This window comes from Mizuhopecten yessoensis, unplaced genomic scaffold (genome assembly GCF_002113885.1).
Source record: "Mizuhopecten yessoensis strain PY_sf001 unplaced genomic scaffold, ASM211388v2 scaffold11139, whole genome shotgun sequence".
NCBI classification, from domain to species: Eukaryota; Metazoa; Mollusca; class Bivalvia; order Pectinida; family Pectinidae; genus Mizuhopecten; species Mizuhopecten yessoensis.
Window position 1 is genome coordinate 1,647,091 of NW_018408899.1, and position 17,755 is coordinate 1,664,845.

At 36.3% G+C, this 17,755-nt stretch overlaps 1 protein-coding gene across 8 annotated transcripts in view; it reads right to left on the reverse strand.

Annotated features, from left to right (window-relative positions):
- Positions 1-17,755, reverse strand: part of LOC110466629 (polypyrimidine tract-binding protein 1-like) — a 127,676-nt gene that overhangs the window by 95,965 nt on the left and 13,956 nt on the right. For 3 of the 8 annotated variants that reach the window (XM_021523250.1, XM_021523253.1, XM_021523246.1), the window contains 2 exons: positions 12,571-12,598; positions 11,701-11,733 (listed from right to left, as the gene is read on the reverse strand). In XM_021523250.1, the coding sequence (XP_021378925.1) occupies positions 11,701-11,733; positions 12,571-12,598 (61 nt within the window). Of the gene's footprint in view, positions 1-11,700; positions 11,734-12,570; positions 12,599-13,178; positions 13,199-17,755 lie in introns of those variants that run through there. The other 5 variants (XM_021523254.1, XM_021523257.1, XM_021523248.1 and 2 more) reach the window with 3 other exon arrangements.

Below are 17,755 nucleotides of genomic sequence, written 5' to 3' on the forward strand. Positions count from 1 at the left end.
TTATGATAATCTCTCCCTGTATTTATTACTACCTAGAGATTTTTGTCGGTGCCGCTGTAGCCTAAGCTTATCTCAATATCAAAACAACCTACAGAAATAACATCAACCTTCCAAATTACAATTCAACTTATCTATTATTTAAATTTAGGCTTGGCTATACAAACTGATAAGGCAATTCCCATAATTCTGACAGCAGGGAAAGGGAGATAATCACAATATATCATCTAGAAATTTGCTGAATTAAAAAAAAAATGCTATTTAACATATATACTTTTGAGTTCATTTCAACAAATATGTTTATAAAGCAACTGACCCGTCAATGCCTTTTTACATATTTTTTTTTACAAAATCAGACTATTTTCAGTGTAGGTAAAATTGATTGATGTTCAAACTGTATAAAAGATTACAAAATCAGACTATTTTCAGTGTGCGTAAAATTGATTGATGTTCAAACTGTATAAAAGATTACAAAATCAGACTATTTTCAGTGTGCTAATTGATTGATGTTCAAACTGTATAAAAGATTACAAAATCAGACTATTTTCAGTGTGCGTAAAATTGATTGATGTTCAAACTGTTGATTGATGTTATTCCGTTTTAAGTCAATCAATATTTATTGATTATTGATTAGCTGAGCTGACCACACAAACGAGTGTGCACCCTTCCAACAGTAGAGCTGACCACACAAATGAGTGTGCACCCTTCCAACAGTTCACCCTAACTTAATTGTTCAGTGCTCTGTACTTCATACAGGTGACAAGTACTGTGTTGTTTAATCAAAACTATCGAAAGAGCTGCAACATTATTGTTAAAGTGAAGTAAATCTGATGTTGCAAAGGATACTTCATACAGGTCAATTTTCAACAGGTAGTAGAGGGCAGTTACACAATCACTGTTTATTGACATTTGTAGATACATGTGTATTGTATATAAATTAGTGTGTTGTTCCTTTGTTACCGTGCATGTTAGAACTACTGTACTGCGAGACAAACATTGCCAATAGCAGGTAGAAATGACTGATATATAGCATGTGTCTATATAAACTGTTACTTTAATCTATGTAAATACAACTGCATAAATAACATCAAAATCGAAAAAAATAAATTAAAATGGCTTGTCACAATGTTTTGTATACAGTTAACATATTCTAACAATCATAGATCCCTAAACAGCTGTCACATATCTGTAGCTTTATTTTATCTACCAGTTCCTGGTAAACAGACTGCCATGAGGAAACAGGAAAACTAAACTCATAGAAATGGCTCAAAGGGAAGTAACTCTCATTTTTAAACATTTCATTGCCTAGTTGCTTATATTTTTTTCAAAGGGCCTTTTCCTATGTTATATTTAGGATGCATGATTTTGAGGTATTTGTGTTTCACTAAATAGGATATGCAAATACCCACAACCTAAGTATAGGATATACAAATACCTACAACATAAGTATGGAAGACTTTCATTTCTACACATGTCCAGCTTTTTGTAAAAATATTGTGTTTGTTTGTTAATGTATACAGTGACACCTGGCATATAATTTTATATTTTATATTTTATATTTTATATGTAGATTTTAATAGCTGCATCACCCCAAGGTTCCAACTGTGAAAATCTAGAGCCATATATATCAGTAATTCTAAGACCAAATACAATGCAGCCCATCAAAAAGACTACAGGACTATGTCAGCTTTGGAAATATGCCCTTTCATTAAAGATTTCACATAAACTGGTGATCATGGACAGATATTTTGATATGGAATTGTATATTTTAGCATATCATACATTCCATCAAGCTATACTTGGACCTTGTTTATGCCCAAATATACACCAGATGGTTAGCTGGCTGACCTGTGCTGCTAGCAATTGTCAGGACCTAGCCAAACAAAAGTCACAAATAACATAACAGTGGTTCAAGACTGGTTTAATTACATCAAGCACAAAACCCTCTCAAAATGCTATCTATACATCTGCCAAGAAAAAGGCATGCAAACACATGTGCAATGCATGTGTATTAGTGATCAGTATGTCCACACAATTAACACAGTAACTGTCCAAAACATAGGTCTCATGTGAACAAATTCCCACATTGGTTATACACTTGGGGCCTAAGGAAGCCCTCTAATCTACATATACCAAGCAGTCCAGGTTGTAGTTAATTAAAAATAGTGCCAAATTGTATAGCAAAACTGTACAGGGATGCTTTTTCTAATAAGTCATACAGCTTAAATACATCGGTTGTTCTAGAAATAAAGACATAACATCTAATCACACTATGACCTTGAAAAACTATCATTATACATCACCATGACCTTGATGATAAACGGAAACAGCATATCAAATCAGTATGACCATGGAAGATAGACTAATCAAATCTACATGACCTTGAAATTTATACATCATTTCAACAGGACCTTGAAAGACAGACATCATGTCAGCATGACCTTGAAAGACAGACATCATAGCAACATGACCTTGAAAGACATACATCATATCAGCATGACCTTGAAAGACATACATCATGTCAGCATGACCTTGAAAGACAGACATCATAGCAACATGACCTTGAAAGACAGACATCATAGCAACATGACTGTAAGACAGACATCATATCAACATGACCTTGAAAGTTAAACATCATATCAGCATGACTGTAAGACAGTCATCATAGCAACATGAACTTGAAAGTTAAACATCACATCAGTGTGGCCTTTTGAGTTTGACATCATATGAACATGACCTTGAAAGACAGACATCATATTAGTATGACCTTGAAAGTAAGCCATCATATCAGCATGACTGTAAGACAGTCATCATAGCAACATGAACTTGAAAGTTAAACATCACATCAGTGTGACCTTTTGAGCTTGACATCATATGAACATGACCTTGAAAGACAGACATGATAGCAACATGACTGTAAGACAGACATCATATCACCATGACCTTGAAAGTTAAACATCACATCAGTGTGACCTTTTGAGTTTGACATCATATGAACATGACCTTGAAAGACAGACATCATATCAGCATGATCTTGAAAGACAAGACACATAAACATGACCTTGAAAGATAGACATATCAGCATGACCTTGAAAGATAGACATATCAGCATGACCTTGAAAGACGGACATATCAGCATGACCTTAAAAGACAGACACATAAACATGACCTTGAAAGTTAGACATCATATCAACTTGACCTTGAAAGTTTGAGGACTTTGAAAGATAAACATATGAAATCAGTATGACCTTTGAAAAAAGATAGACATGATATCAAATTGGCCTGACCTTGAAAGCGACATATAGGCATGACCTCCAATCACAAACCAGATAAACATGTGTAAATCAAACTGTTTAAGGAGGTTTGTTTCATTCTGAAATCCACACGATGCCTTTTTCAAAACCTTCAAGGAAGATAAATATAAATTTCTGTCATTAATCATACAGAACATTCATCAACCCTTCCTATATTCAAAGACTTTGTGTGTGAAACTTCTGCTCATTCTTAATACCTTGCATTAAAGATTTTTTGACAGATTCCTGCATTTTAAATAGTTATTTTGAAGGACAGATGAAATCACAGATGACAAATACCAAATAAAGCTATCAAAATCCAATTTGTTGATTACAATCATAAGTGATGGAACACAGAAACATGGAATGATCGATCTTCAGAGGATGAAGTTATATTTCATTGAAAAAAAAGTTTCATAGAATTTTAAATATCAATAATATATGACCATCTCTAAATTGAAGTAGCAAGTGGGGAATATATTTAATGTACATACACTTTTTGTATATCGGTGTGAGAAGAGAGATGCAATTACATGTATTTCTTTATTGCTTTTAAGTCTGACAACAATATGTGATGCACAATGACTTCACTCTGAGAGCAATTTGACAAAGAAAAATTACTTGAGGGATTAAGCAATGATTTTTCCTGGAGATCCTTTGGTGGCAAAATAATTCAGCAATAATTCGATTCACAAAATAACTAAGATCTTTGAAGTCATAGTCTATTTCTCCATACCCCTTAGAACAATACTAAACTATTCCTGATCAATAGATACAAGAGTCCAAGTATTGATAATAGTGGTAGAAGGATGATAAATGGAAACAAGAGGCCCATGGGCTTTAATGGTCACCTGATATATTTATACAGAGAGTTGATTTGGTTTTTAACATGAACAGAAATATTATTCAAAGTGACAAAAAAAAAAAAAAAAAAAACTTATTCAATATCTAGCATACAGATTTAAGACTAAAAAGTATTTGAAACTAGCACCTCCGATTCTAAACAAGGAAAATGAAGAAATTAGCACACTGACTCCTTTGGGCCCCATCCTACAGCCCTTGGGGTAGGGCTGGCTCAAATTTTCAAAGTATCAAACTGTCAACTCAGGATTATAATTCCAATCAAGTTATTAACATGTAATGTTCAAAGTATCATTTGCCATTACAAATCATAATAAATTTTGCCCCCCCCCCACCCCCTTCCTTCCCCAGGGGGTAAACGTGAGACCCTAGGGTCATAAACTTTAAGACCCCTCCATCTATGAAGAGTGTTTGATTCAACCATATCTGGGTCTTTGAGAAGAAGATTTTTGAAATTCCTGTCAATTCAACCCTTTTTGGCCCCTCCCATCAGCCCCGGGGGGTCAGTCAGGGCTGATATGGGCATACTATCAAACTGCTACCCAATACTGATAATGATAACCCAAATTGAATTACTTCCAATGGAAATTAAACAAATGTTGGTCCAAAATGTGATTTCCCTATATAAACTATAGTAAAGTTTACCCCCTCCCCAGGGGGAAACGTGAGACCCCAGGGTCATGAAATTCACAATTTTGGTAAAGCACCTTAAGACCCTTCCATATATGAAGAGTATTTGATTCTACCATATCTGGGTCTTGAGAAAAAGATTTTTGAAATTTTAGTCAATTTGACCCTTTTTGGCCCCACCCATCAGCCCCTGGGGGTCATTCAGGGCTCATAAGTGCATACTATCAAACTGCTACCTAATACTGGTTATGCTTACCTAAATTAAATTACTTCCAATGGAAATTAAACAAATGTTGGTCTAAAATGTGATTTCCCTATATAAACTATAGTAAAGTTTACCCCCTCCCCAGGGGGAAACGTGAGACCCCAGGGTCATGAAATTCACAATTTTGGTAAAGCACCTTAAGACCCTTCCATCTATGAAGAGTATTTGATTCTACCATATCTGGGTCTTGAGAAGAAGATTTTTGAAATTTTAGTCAATTTGACCCTTTTTGGCCCCGCCCATCAGGTCCCTGGGAGCTGGGGACCAAACCGGACACTATTTTTGTTGACCTTTGGCCATGGAAGGTTTCTGCAAAATTTCATTGAAATTGGTTCAGGGGTTTTGGAGAAGAAGTCGAAAATGTAAATTGTTTACAGACGCACGACGGACGATGACGGACAAAAGGCGATCGCAATAGGTCACTTGAGACTTTGTCTCAGGTGACCTAAAAACAAATTCAACATTGGTTCATGGTTGATATATGATGAAATATGTTCTTTAAGTCATTGATGACATCAATCAATAAATCAACAACCTAAGGGAATAACAGTAAAATTTGATGATTCTATCAAATAGCTCATGACCGAATAGTGATAAGCATTGTAAACAAGGTTCAATCAAAATCTGATAATCAACATTTAAAAAGCAAATCAACAAAATCACACTTGATATTTCTGTTTCTTTAATGAAAAATTCTGAATTCTCAAAGAAAATGTCTGAAAATCAATTTTTGGGAATATTATGGCAATTGCAGTTTAGTGTTTGAAAATATCTTTCAAATTCGTAAAGATTTTCACATAACAAAGCTTAACACCAGTGCCAACACTTCCAGCACTTAAATACCCATTCATTGTTCTCCATTTCTCTGGCTTTCCATCATCCTGCAAATTACCAATATCTCACACCACAGCTTCAATGGAGTTCTGCTGCTAGCACCCTCCGGCGAGATGTTCAATTAAATTAAACTTGTTTCGCCCTGACCCATGCCTCCGACATAACCGAGGAAATCAATGGAAGTTTATTGTTGGGAAACAACTTTGGTAATTAAACAAGAAATAAATCTGATTTGGAATTGAATGATTAAAAGAATCAATGTGAATTGTATAAACAGGAGAATGCCACGAAGAAAAAAAATACATATCAATCTTCTAGGAACTCGTCAATATAACCCTAATCAGTGCTGAGGAAATAACGTTACTCCCTACTCCTAAGTTATTTCCAAGACACTGGAATCTCCATTATAGCGACACCAATGCTATCCTTAGCAATAATGTAGAGAACATGCAACACTTAATTAACTTCTTAATTAGAAAGCAGACATCCAGGACTGTATGAATATACTCACCTGGATAGGCCTGGTATCACCAATTTTGTTCCTACACACTCTGGAGTCCGTGGGATCACATGTGCCAATTCCTATAGATGCGTATTTCACAGCGACTAAGCTTGTGTTCGGATTTCAGATTCATGTGAGATAAGTGTTTTTTATAAACGTGCAAGGAACATTTTTTATCAGATCCATGTTTCTAAGTGCCATTGATCTCAGTACCGCATTCCCCAGTCCAATGAATATTTAATCATTACTTTGTTTTCTCAACTTTGATTGAGGCAAATATTATGCAATAGCACTACCTTGAGACCATATCAACACAAGCTTGCAGCCTTAGGAACAAATTCACTCATAAATAAGTCGGCCCGTTTACTAGTGAAACGTTTCATTTCACAACATTTAACACCAGACACAAGTCAAACTTTCTTACTTTTACAGACATACACTGCCCAATACATTTCAGAAAAGCTGGCCACACTCATATCTCAAATTCTCTTACATTTTAGGAACATGTATATGTGCATTGCCTTATACATTTCATGGAAAAAAATCTGCAAACCCATATTTGAGTCATTTTTTCTAAATAGTTTGCGTTTTCTATCATTGATTTCCATCAAATTACAATAGAAGTTGATGTCATAGAATTGCATAATATTTTGTAGAAACAGTAATGAAATTTAAGTTGAGTTTGAAGTCAACATTGATTTTGCTGTCTTAACCTCAAAGCATACACAATATAATCCAATTACCGCTGAACAACTTAACCCAGAATTTAGCCGCCTAACATTTTGATAAAGCCTACCATATCTTTCATTCTCTTAATTAGAATTCCAATTAAATTTCATGACTAATAATTATTAACATTCAGTTTTTGGCCCTGTGCTTCCCTATCTTGTGTTCTAACACCCAGTTATTCTACTTTAATAGATGCACGAGGCATTCTGTCATCAAATTACTCCAGGATTGCTCCAGCTCACACAGATGAATTACTACACAAACTCTGGCTTTATGCACACAAGGTGTATGTTAAACAACTTTTAAATCCTCAACTTCTAATTTGAATTGCCCGGGTATAGATTTTAACAAGATTAAGCTATGTTGGGTTGCCTTAATTAATCTCCTGTTTGCCGGTACAACCCGGATCTGTGGTGACCCGACAGCACCGGTACAGCTGTATTGATTGGATGCAACTAAGTGCCCCAGAACTCAACTCTGCATTTCCGCATTTGACTGTATTCCATTGATTTTGAGAAGCAGCAAGTTGAAGTTATGGATCAAAGGTGTTTTAACACATTTTTATTGGTTTATCGAGAGAATACAATGCACTCAAAATTTGTGTTTAAAAGCAAAAGTTTCCTTATTAGCACTGTTCCCTTAACCAATACTGGTACAAGTACATATTTAATTTTCTGGTTTTTTCCCCCTACACTGCACTCCTCTAGACAAACAATAATCATTGCACAGACAACAACTGAATATTTGTACTACATGTAGTACATACATCCTATGCGACACATGAATGCATTCATTTAACAATCAAATCAAAATTTGCATTAGCCTTTAATAATAATTTTGAAACCTATGCCATATTTTCCTTAAGGGAAATTCAAACACAGTGCTATTTTTGAAAGTGTCAGTCTCATGCAAAATTTATAAACCGAAAGCATTCCACATCCCAATGTACCATTCTGTAATCTTCAATTTTGAAAATTCTTTATAATGTGACGAATAAGTTTGGAGCTGAAATTCCCTGTGGTAACATCTTGACCAATTAGCACTAGTGAGAGTATAGTGCCAATACTACAATACTTCCCAGACACCTACACGCGTGACAACTCTGTTGTCCTGATAATGTGTCTTTCACTTCTTCTCATGATGCAATTTGTTCGCAAGTGCAGGTCACGTTCCTGGACATACAAGCGTGCAGAATCAATACCCGAGTAGACAGTCCCGGTACTAGCCCCGATCTTACAGAGTAGACAGTCCCGGTACTAGCCCCGATCTTACCGAGTAGACAGTCCCGGCACTAGCCCCGATCTTACTTATCACTTTAAACTCACAAAGTCAAAACACGAATTTACCAATAGAACTTCTTTATGTTCTTTGTGTTTGCATCTATGTATCAAAGCTCCCAAAAGGTCATCTCTTGCTGACAGCAATGCAATTGAAGTTCAGTACCAGTTTACTGCTGCAACTGACCTCAAATAGACCTCATCAAAGCCGAATAAATTCAACAATTAGCTAAGAAGGTCCGGGGACTCATTACAAAATGGTGTGCCTTTGTTAGCAATTCACTTTATAAACTTGTACAACTCAAACTTAGTCCTACTCTAATGCCAGAGAAAGAACCAACGTCCAATATGTGTCAAAGAAGGTTTAGATTCATAACCTAGTCCTACTCTATTCAAATTGCTCTTTTCTCTCTATTCCGTCTTTGCGTATTGCAGAGTTATCCTATCTTGAGAGCAGGTATTGATTGTTACGTCATTTGTTTGTGAGAGTAACGTCATCAATTTTTGAGAAAACAACGTAATTTTCTCACACGAACCAATGACGTAACAATCAATGCCTGCTCTCAAAAGAAGATAACACTGCAATACGCAAAGACAGAATAGCAGAAGAAGGGATAAAATTATTACATACAATAATGATCACAAATCCAATTTGACCAATAACAACTCGTCAGGGATTCCGAAGAAATAGTTCAAGGTTGTCCTTTAATGCTGTATTCCTGTCAAAGTACCACAACGACACAGAAAAATTGGAGGTTATTACCATCAAACGTTATTTGTGTGAAATGTGGTTTTATCACCAACATTGTGCCATCCTAAATTGAATTTATCGAGTCATTATGACATGTCAGAAGCTATAATGTGCAAGTGTTATTGTGGAATGATATGCATGCAACATATTTTATTTTGTTTTTATAATCCAATATGTACCAACTATCTAGCTATGTAACTACAAACATACTGTAAAACTGTACATGGGTGTTTTCTTTTCACCAAGTTTGTGAAAAATATAACACTACGCATTGAAAAAATCGAAACAGATCAAGATGAATCTATAAAAAATAATCTGTGATCGAAGTTTTGTTTCTTTAAATTTCAACATCACAGTTCAGAGCCGACTGTAAAACCACAAGGTTAGAAAAACAAGTTGATACTATAGATTTAGAGATGTCATCACAAAATATGAATCTACAGCCTTTTGATATGGAACCAACATCTAGTGTGTAATAATTCACAAAATTTTGAATAGAATTCTGAAAAGTTTATATACTCTTGCCATATTTTTGACTACAAGTCATAAAATCATGTTTTTAAACCAATACAAACAGAACAAAACAGCAAGAAACCTGAATATTTTATAGTCCAATGCCAGACAGTATATTTTTTTAAATGGCAATTGTAGCTCTTCGTATGTAAAGAAGCTGGCGTGTTGTCGACTCGTTCTGTTTTAAATTCCTTGCAGCCTTTCTATGCTGTAATGTATGACAGGCCTTCCTGGACACGTAGTCATCGTAATACAACACAGTTCGTCCTTTTCTCCTGCCGGTTAAGTTTGATCTGTTCTGATAAAACTATTTATTACCAGAGCCTTCCCAGAAACTGTGTTTAGCCTCCAATCTGCATTACAAACAGTTTCATCCAAAATAGCCCACGACATAGCCTGGCAATCAAACAAGAATGACGTAGGGGACAAAAACTTTAGCATTTTTGCATGTTCTACGAGAATATGATGTATTAGTATAAGGACGGTCAGGCTACCTGCCTAGTTAGCTTAACACCAGCCAAACAGCACTGAGTTGTAAAGGACATTGTATGCTAACAAATGTACTTAGTTGTTTCTATGAGTGTCACAAAAAACAGACTGTATTTATGTTGCTTTGAAATTACCTTAAACCCCATCGACCCAATCTCATGCTGAAGATGTAGTTTAGGAATACACATTGTAGTAGAGAAAATTCTGAAAAATATCACATTACTTGAACTGTTTTATAAGACTTTACATAGGTAACTTACTAGTTACACTGATGTTGACTAAACTTCTTTGTAAGATGGACCTACCTGGCTTTAACCTTTTTTTTCTTCTTCAAATCATCAATGACATTAATAAAATGCAATCCTGATCATGACCAGAAAATTTTCTACCAGAGCTGAGCTTATTGTTTCTCTGTATCAATTAACCATGAAGGCTTTCAATTTTTTGTGTATTGCCGATGTCACAATCAAAATTAAATATAATCTACAACTCAACACTTATTCTTTTACTACGAAGAGGTACTTTTCTTTCATAAATTATAATCATATTGATTATTACTAAAGTAATCGTGACCTTCAGGACTACGAGACAAGAAAAAGTAGGTTCAGTACGCAAATAGAACCCATTCTATCTGTCAACGTCGTAACTGCTTGTTCCATCATACGAACATCTTGTGGACCTACATGACTTTATAACAGAACAAAAGAGAACATACTATACATAACGTATTAGTCCACTTGTTGACGTTTTTAAGTTTACAGGTAATAATTTTGGAACACATTTCAACCGTTCATTAATCTGGGAGCTGCAACAATTGATGTTGATTATTGGACTGATTCTCAGTACTTATGCTAACATGCGTTGCATAAAATTCCCTTAAATATCGGTAAAACTCCTGTTTAAAAATGGTGATACATGCGACATCCATCTTGGATTCTAGTTGAAGTGCTGTAATGCACTTATATTTAGAAAACGAAAGAACGTTGAATGTTTAAGTGAAGCAGTATCGGATCTGCCTACAGGGGCGGGATTACTGCTGGCCATGTCACAGGCAAAGACGTAAAGGAAAAGTTGACAAAGGATGGGCACCACACACAACATGACTTACACTCACTAGGCTCTGGGCCTTAGCTATATATTTTTTACACATGATATTAAAAACATACTTCAAAACAATAAAACATTAAATAACAGAACAAACTCATAAAATCTCAATTTTCTACCATATCAAAATTGAGTAAGAGGAAAACAGCATATCACCCTTGCTGAACTTGATAACATTGAAAACAAAACTTTTTTAGTACGAGTACTAATTGAACCACTTCACATTTTGTATTACATAAAGAAAAGTAAACCTGTCTAATCAAGCACCACTAGAAGCCATCATTCTATCAAAAATAGACCGGGTTCCTTGCCTTATACAGGTTCAATACACATATATAGCAGAATGTTTGGTTTTCACAGATAATAAAGTATAGTGTTTGATATAGACAGGCAGTACTATTCTCTGAAGGATAGTAAACCAAGACAAAATGCTCAACCTGTAACATTTCACTTACCTTTCTTGAATACATTTGACTTGTTGCATTAGACTGTAAAAAAAACTTAACACATCAGACAACATCTAAATTCCTCACTTGAAGTTGAAACAAGACTCTTTACGATAGCGACCACTTATAGATGATTTAGAGGATGTCAGAATGAATTAATCTTCCGACTGTTACCAAGTAGACTGGGTGGGGGTATATACACCAATAATCAGCCCTCTGTTCCTCCATCAGTCTGGGGAGGTGAAGTCATGCAAGGGTTAACCATTCTTTATTATATTTCTGTGCAAGTATTACAAACAATATTCATCCGTAGCTTTAAGGCTTTCTTTGTGGTGTAGTATAAACCTGGAGTTCTGACAAGTAGGTGTGCGGCGTCCTATACCTATATGCTGCATTAATTGGTATACTTAGTATTAATAAAGTAACAACCAATTATAATCAGAATTGATTATCTATTACATTAGATCCTTAATATGCATACGTTTTAATCTATTTGGGAATGTTTTCCTCCAGATACTAGTGAAAAGGGGAACAACCCCCGATTAAAACTAGAGCTATTTCAATTGGCAATCTGTTCCTTTTTGCAATCAATAATCAAGCACCTGTACATAAAGCACTGAATTCACGGGTCAAAATACTGTTATCCACAATAACAAGCGCTGAGGTTTTGTATATGACGTAGATCAGTGCACAGTGATCAGTTCACGGCTAGCAATTTCAAATGGTAATCGAGACTGAAAGCCCAGTGTTAGCTAAATACCGAAGTGGTCAGTGCGTGACTAGCAACCAGCCGTTTAATATCTTGATGGTCTGCCCAACGGTGTCCAGTACTTATCGAGTGTCCAGTACTTATCGTAGCCATCACTATGTTTCACTTACCTTCGTTCCTGGCATTAGACTGGAATCACTGCAAAGACACAAACAAGAAATCATGTCAGTCATTTCTTAATTTTGTCTTAACTTCAAGAAATTTTATAAAATACAATCAGCAATCACTATTTGCATTCTTTTTCTGCTGTAAGTAAATAAAGAATAGCAATAAATGTCATTCACGACATCTTTCAACACGAACAATAAATGACGAAAAATGCTTTCATATCAAAATTCATATATACTAGCTCTAAGTTTGACATGCTATCATGTAGATTCTTCAATGGAACATAATTCTCATATAAAATACCAACTCAACTTGTTCCTCTAAAGAAATGTTATACACAGAAAATAATATAAAAGCATTAATCTTAACAAAACAGTGACATATATAGCACAGTGCTCAGTAGACAGGCGAACGAAGTTTATAATAAATAAATTGATCTTGTACATGTACCGATGAATCTCACACTTGTATGAAGACCTGAACAGCCCTGGACAAGGCTAATAGCTTGTTCGTGTACAATTCCATCACAAAACAATTTTTCAGTTACACCATTAAACCAATCCTCTTTAAAATCATTTATCATCACATTGAGAAAGTGACAAGCATTTACCACATGTCAGAAATGGCTCTACCGGCTTAGATCCTCCTAGCGCAAATGAAACACAGCCTGCAATCATTTATCCAAGTATTTATATAAACTTTTGTACCCAGCCTTGACCTCTAAATGGTCTTTTTTTTCATGAATTCACTAGAAATTTTGAAAATTAGTTCTGGGTTTTAACGTAAATGGCCATCAGAGTCTTTGAAGAACAAGTGGAACCCTACTGCTCTACAGTTATAAAGTATAATTCTGATGCAAACGTTTCAAATTTCACAGCTAATTGATTATGCGACACAAACCTGAAAACATTTTTATACAAGATTTGCATTATATTTTAAAGAGACAAGTTGTTCTGCAGGGTTGTATTAGCATTTAAACGGAGGCAGAAGTATTTATGTAATGTAAACAACACATACAGCAGCCTGACTGTGTCAATAACATGTTGTATACACATTATATGATTTGAAAGTAACCCAAGACATCGGTGCCTCCACCCAACCTGATAGCATGGGACGATCAGGGACGAAGAGCAGTCGAGTATTTGTAGATCTATAGTTTTAAGATTAAACTTTTCCCTGTAAAACCCCTCGTATGCGTTAAGTATATACATCACACTTCATGGGCTGGAATGTCCCAGACAGGCCTAGGACAGCCACTTAAACCCTCTGTACCAAAGTACTGTAGATGTTCCGCAATCTTGATAACTGTAAATATGTATTCCAACACCAAGGGAAACTGATAACGTTGTATTGTATTAGATAGTAAGTTGTCTAAGTGGCATACCAACATTATTTTAATTTTCCTCAGCTACACCTTATGTTTTATAAACAATTTTATGTACACAAAAAAAAGATACTTAGAAAATCGCCTTTGATAAGTTTTGGGACACTGGCGACAGGATGTTTACAATAACACCCGAAAGATGTCACATACACTATATATATTACATGTATATAATTAATATTTGAAGGACTGTGATCTGAATATAGAGGCAAATGTATATGCCTGTGTTCAGAATAATCTAAGTTAAAAAAAAAAAAACTTCAGGCAAAACACATCATCCACAAAGACCGATGATCTGATAGACATACATTTTCTGTAATATATGCATACAAAGAACATGAACAGCTCTCATGATCAAATCTTATAACCGAATGGGACTGCAAATAGACATATTTTTGTTAAATAATTGTAAACAATTTCAACATGTATTAACAAAACATCAACTAAGTCAGTTCAATTGAACTCAATCAATAACTGCAATTTTCTCAACAAATTTAAGGTCACAGAAGTCATCTTGAATCCTAAAATTTTCAAGCTTTTTCCATAATCGAATTACAACCCCTTTGTATCACTACCACAAAATATCAACAAAGTTGTCCCCAAAGATCTTGAGTTATAACCATAATTGTCCTAGCTAATAAGAGGCAATGGTGGACATCTTGAATCTTTAAATTTACAAGCCTTAAGGATCCCTCTCCCCCTACAGGAAAAGCATTAGAGTGTAAGACCTCCACTGTAGTTTTTCGTACATACAGTTATCCCCCCTTAACTTTTTTTTAGACATAATTGTAATATGACTGGGATCCTCAACATCAACTATGTACAATTACCATCACAAGAAACAAAGAATCTTTCGGTGTGCCCTAACGTGTACTACAGTTGTACTTCTGTGAGAGTGTAATGAGTCTGGAGACAGTGCTGGAATGACATAATATAATATTCTGTCTCGGGGTCCTCAAGGCTGCAGTGTCTATACACATTGTACCTGTCAACATTTTATGTGATGTAACAGTACAAATGTAGGTCGAGAGATTTCCTGTCTAACACCCATTGTTTTAGTAGCAACACAAACAACACCTTTCAAACAGTAACAACCATGCTTCTGCAACTCAGGCTGGCAATTCTATGACATGGTCATTTATAACACAATACCCTCAATGTTCTACAAATTGATACATGTTAAGGCGACGTCTTTCTGACATCCTCTATTCTTCTACATCCTTACAATTTTTTAACATCCATATTTATCATTACTCTTCAAACATCCTCCCACGTATCCTCACTTCTGGGATATCCTCTTTAACATCCTCATATCCCTGTAACCTCCTCCCTTCTCTGTGACATCCGTGACATCCTATAACTGTGACATCCTCACTTCACCGTGACATCTGTGACATCCTATAACTGTGACATCCTCACTTCACCGTGACATCTGTGACATCCTATAACTGTGACATCCTCCCTTCTCTGTGACAACCGTGACATCCTAACTTCCCTGTAACATCCTATAACTGTGACCTCATCCCCTCTCTGTGACATCGGTGACATCCTAACTTCCCTGTGACATCCTATAACTGTGACCTCCGCCCTTATCTGTGACATCTGTGACATCCTAACTTCCCTGTGACATCCTATAACTGTGACATCCTCCTTTCTCAATGACATCCTTACTTCCCTGTTATATCCTCACTTCCCTGTGACAAGACATGGATCATACAAACTTTTGACCTCAAAATTTAAGTTCTTTTCAAGGGTTTTTCAAGACAAATTTTGAGAATTCAAGGGCTCATTTATACTGCAAAATAAACAAACAATTTTAACGAACATGGCCTTGAAGGGCTAGGATTGAAGGAAAGTCATCGGCCTCCGTGTTTTGATTTGGATTAGGAACAGTCAGGGTAGGTCTCGATGTACTTGCCGTTGAAGTAGAGGGTTTGGTATAAAAGTGTCAAAGGCCGAGTCGAAGCAGTCCCGGAAAATGTTTCACGTGTTTATGACTTTTCATGTGATGTAAGGGCGCATTCCTTAATCTTGCCCAGATCAATAATTTTGTTACACAGCGAGCTCAAAGCAGAAGTCCTATCACCCTTGAACTCCCTCACCCCAAAAAAATCTGGGATCGTCTAGCCATTTGCGGCTAAAAACACACTTCCCCATCGCAGTTGTTGCGTTCGTGATCCCTCCTGTTAACAGTACTCGTAATGCAAATGACTGTCACTTTGGTGCTTTGACTACGAGACTTACTCAATTCAAACGCAGTTATGATACGAATTGAAAAAGTAAAACTGGAAACTTTATCGGTATATGTTTTCCGTAATTAATAAAAAATTACGATCTGCAATTTGACGATCAATCTGTGTTAAAAATAATTATTGTTTGCGAAGAATGTTTACAAAATACTGAATTAACATGACAGAAACGGATACACAACTTACCTCTTTGATTTTCAAGGGTTTTTCAAGGACTCCCATTGATTTTCAAGGGTTTTTCAAGGCTTACAGTCATTTTCAAGGTTTAATCAAGACAGACATCAAATTCAAGGGTTTTTCAAGACCTGTGCGAACCATGCAAGACATCCTCACTTCCCTGTGACATCGATCTTCCTCGTGACATCCTCACTTCCCTGTGACATTTTAATTTCTTTGTAACCTTTCATCCTTGTGACATCCTCACAACTTCACGACATTCTCACTACCCTGTGACCTCCCCATTTCCCTGTGACATCCTCACTTCTCTATGACATCCTCAATTCTTTGTGACATCCTCATTTCCCTTTGACATCCTAACATGTCACTTCCCTTTTGACATCCTAACATGTCACTTCCCTGGGACATTCTCACTTCCTTATGTCATTTTAATTTTCAATTCCTTGGGAGATCCTCCTTTCACAGTGACATCCTTACTTCTCTCTGACATCCACATTTCTCTGTGACATCTAAACTTCCATTTGACATTTTAACTTCTCTGTGACATCCTGTTTTCCCTGTGACATCCTGACCCCTGTAACATCTTCAATTCCTTGTTAGATCATTATTTCTCTGTGAGATCCTCATTTCTCTATGACATCCTGAACTCTCTGTGACATTCTTACTTCCCTGTAATATCCTCAATTCCCTGTGACCTCCTCACTTCCATGTGACATCTCCCTCAGTGACATCCTCACTTCCAAGTGACATCCTCACTTCCAAGTGATTTCTTCACTTCTATGTGACATCCTCACTTCCCTATGACATCATCCCTTCCCTGTGACATTACTCTCAGTGACATCCTCACTTCCAAGTGATTTCTTCACTTCTATGAGACATCCTCCCTTCCCTGTGACATCCTCACTTCGCTGTGACATCACTCTCAGTGACATCCTCCCTTCCAAGTGATTTCTTCACTTCTATGTGACATCCTCCCTTCCCTGTGACATCCTCACTTCTCTGTGACATTACTCTCAATGCATCCTCCCTTCTCTGTGACATTACTCTCAGTGACATCCTCACTTCTCTGTGACATCACTCTCAGTGACATCCTCCCTTCCCTGTGGCATTACTCTCAGTGACATCTTCATTTCCAAGTGATTTCTTCACTTCTATGTGACATCCTCCCTTCCCTGTGGCATCCTCACTTCTCTGTGACATCACTCTCAGTGACATCCTCACTTCCAAGTGAATTCTTCACTTCTATGTGACACCCTCCCTTCCCTGTGACATCCTCACTTCTCTTTGACATCACTCTCAGTGACATCCTCACTTCTCTGTGACATCCTCCCTTCCCTGTGACATTCTCACTTCTCTGTGACATCACTCTCAGTGACA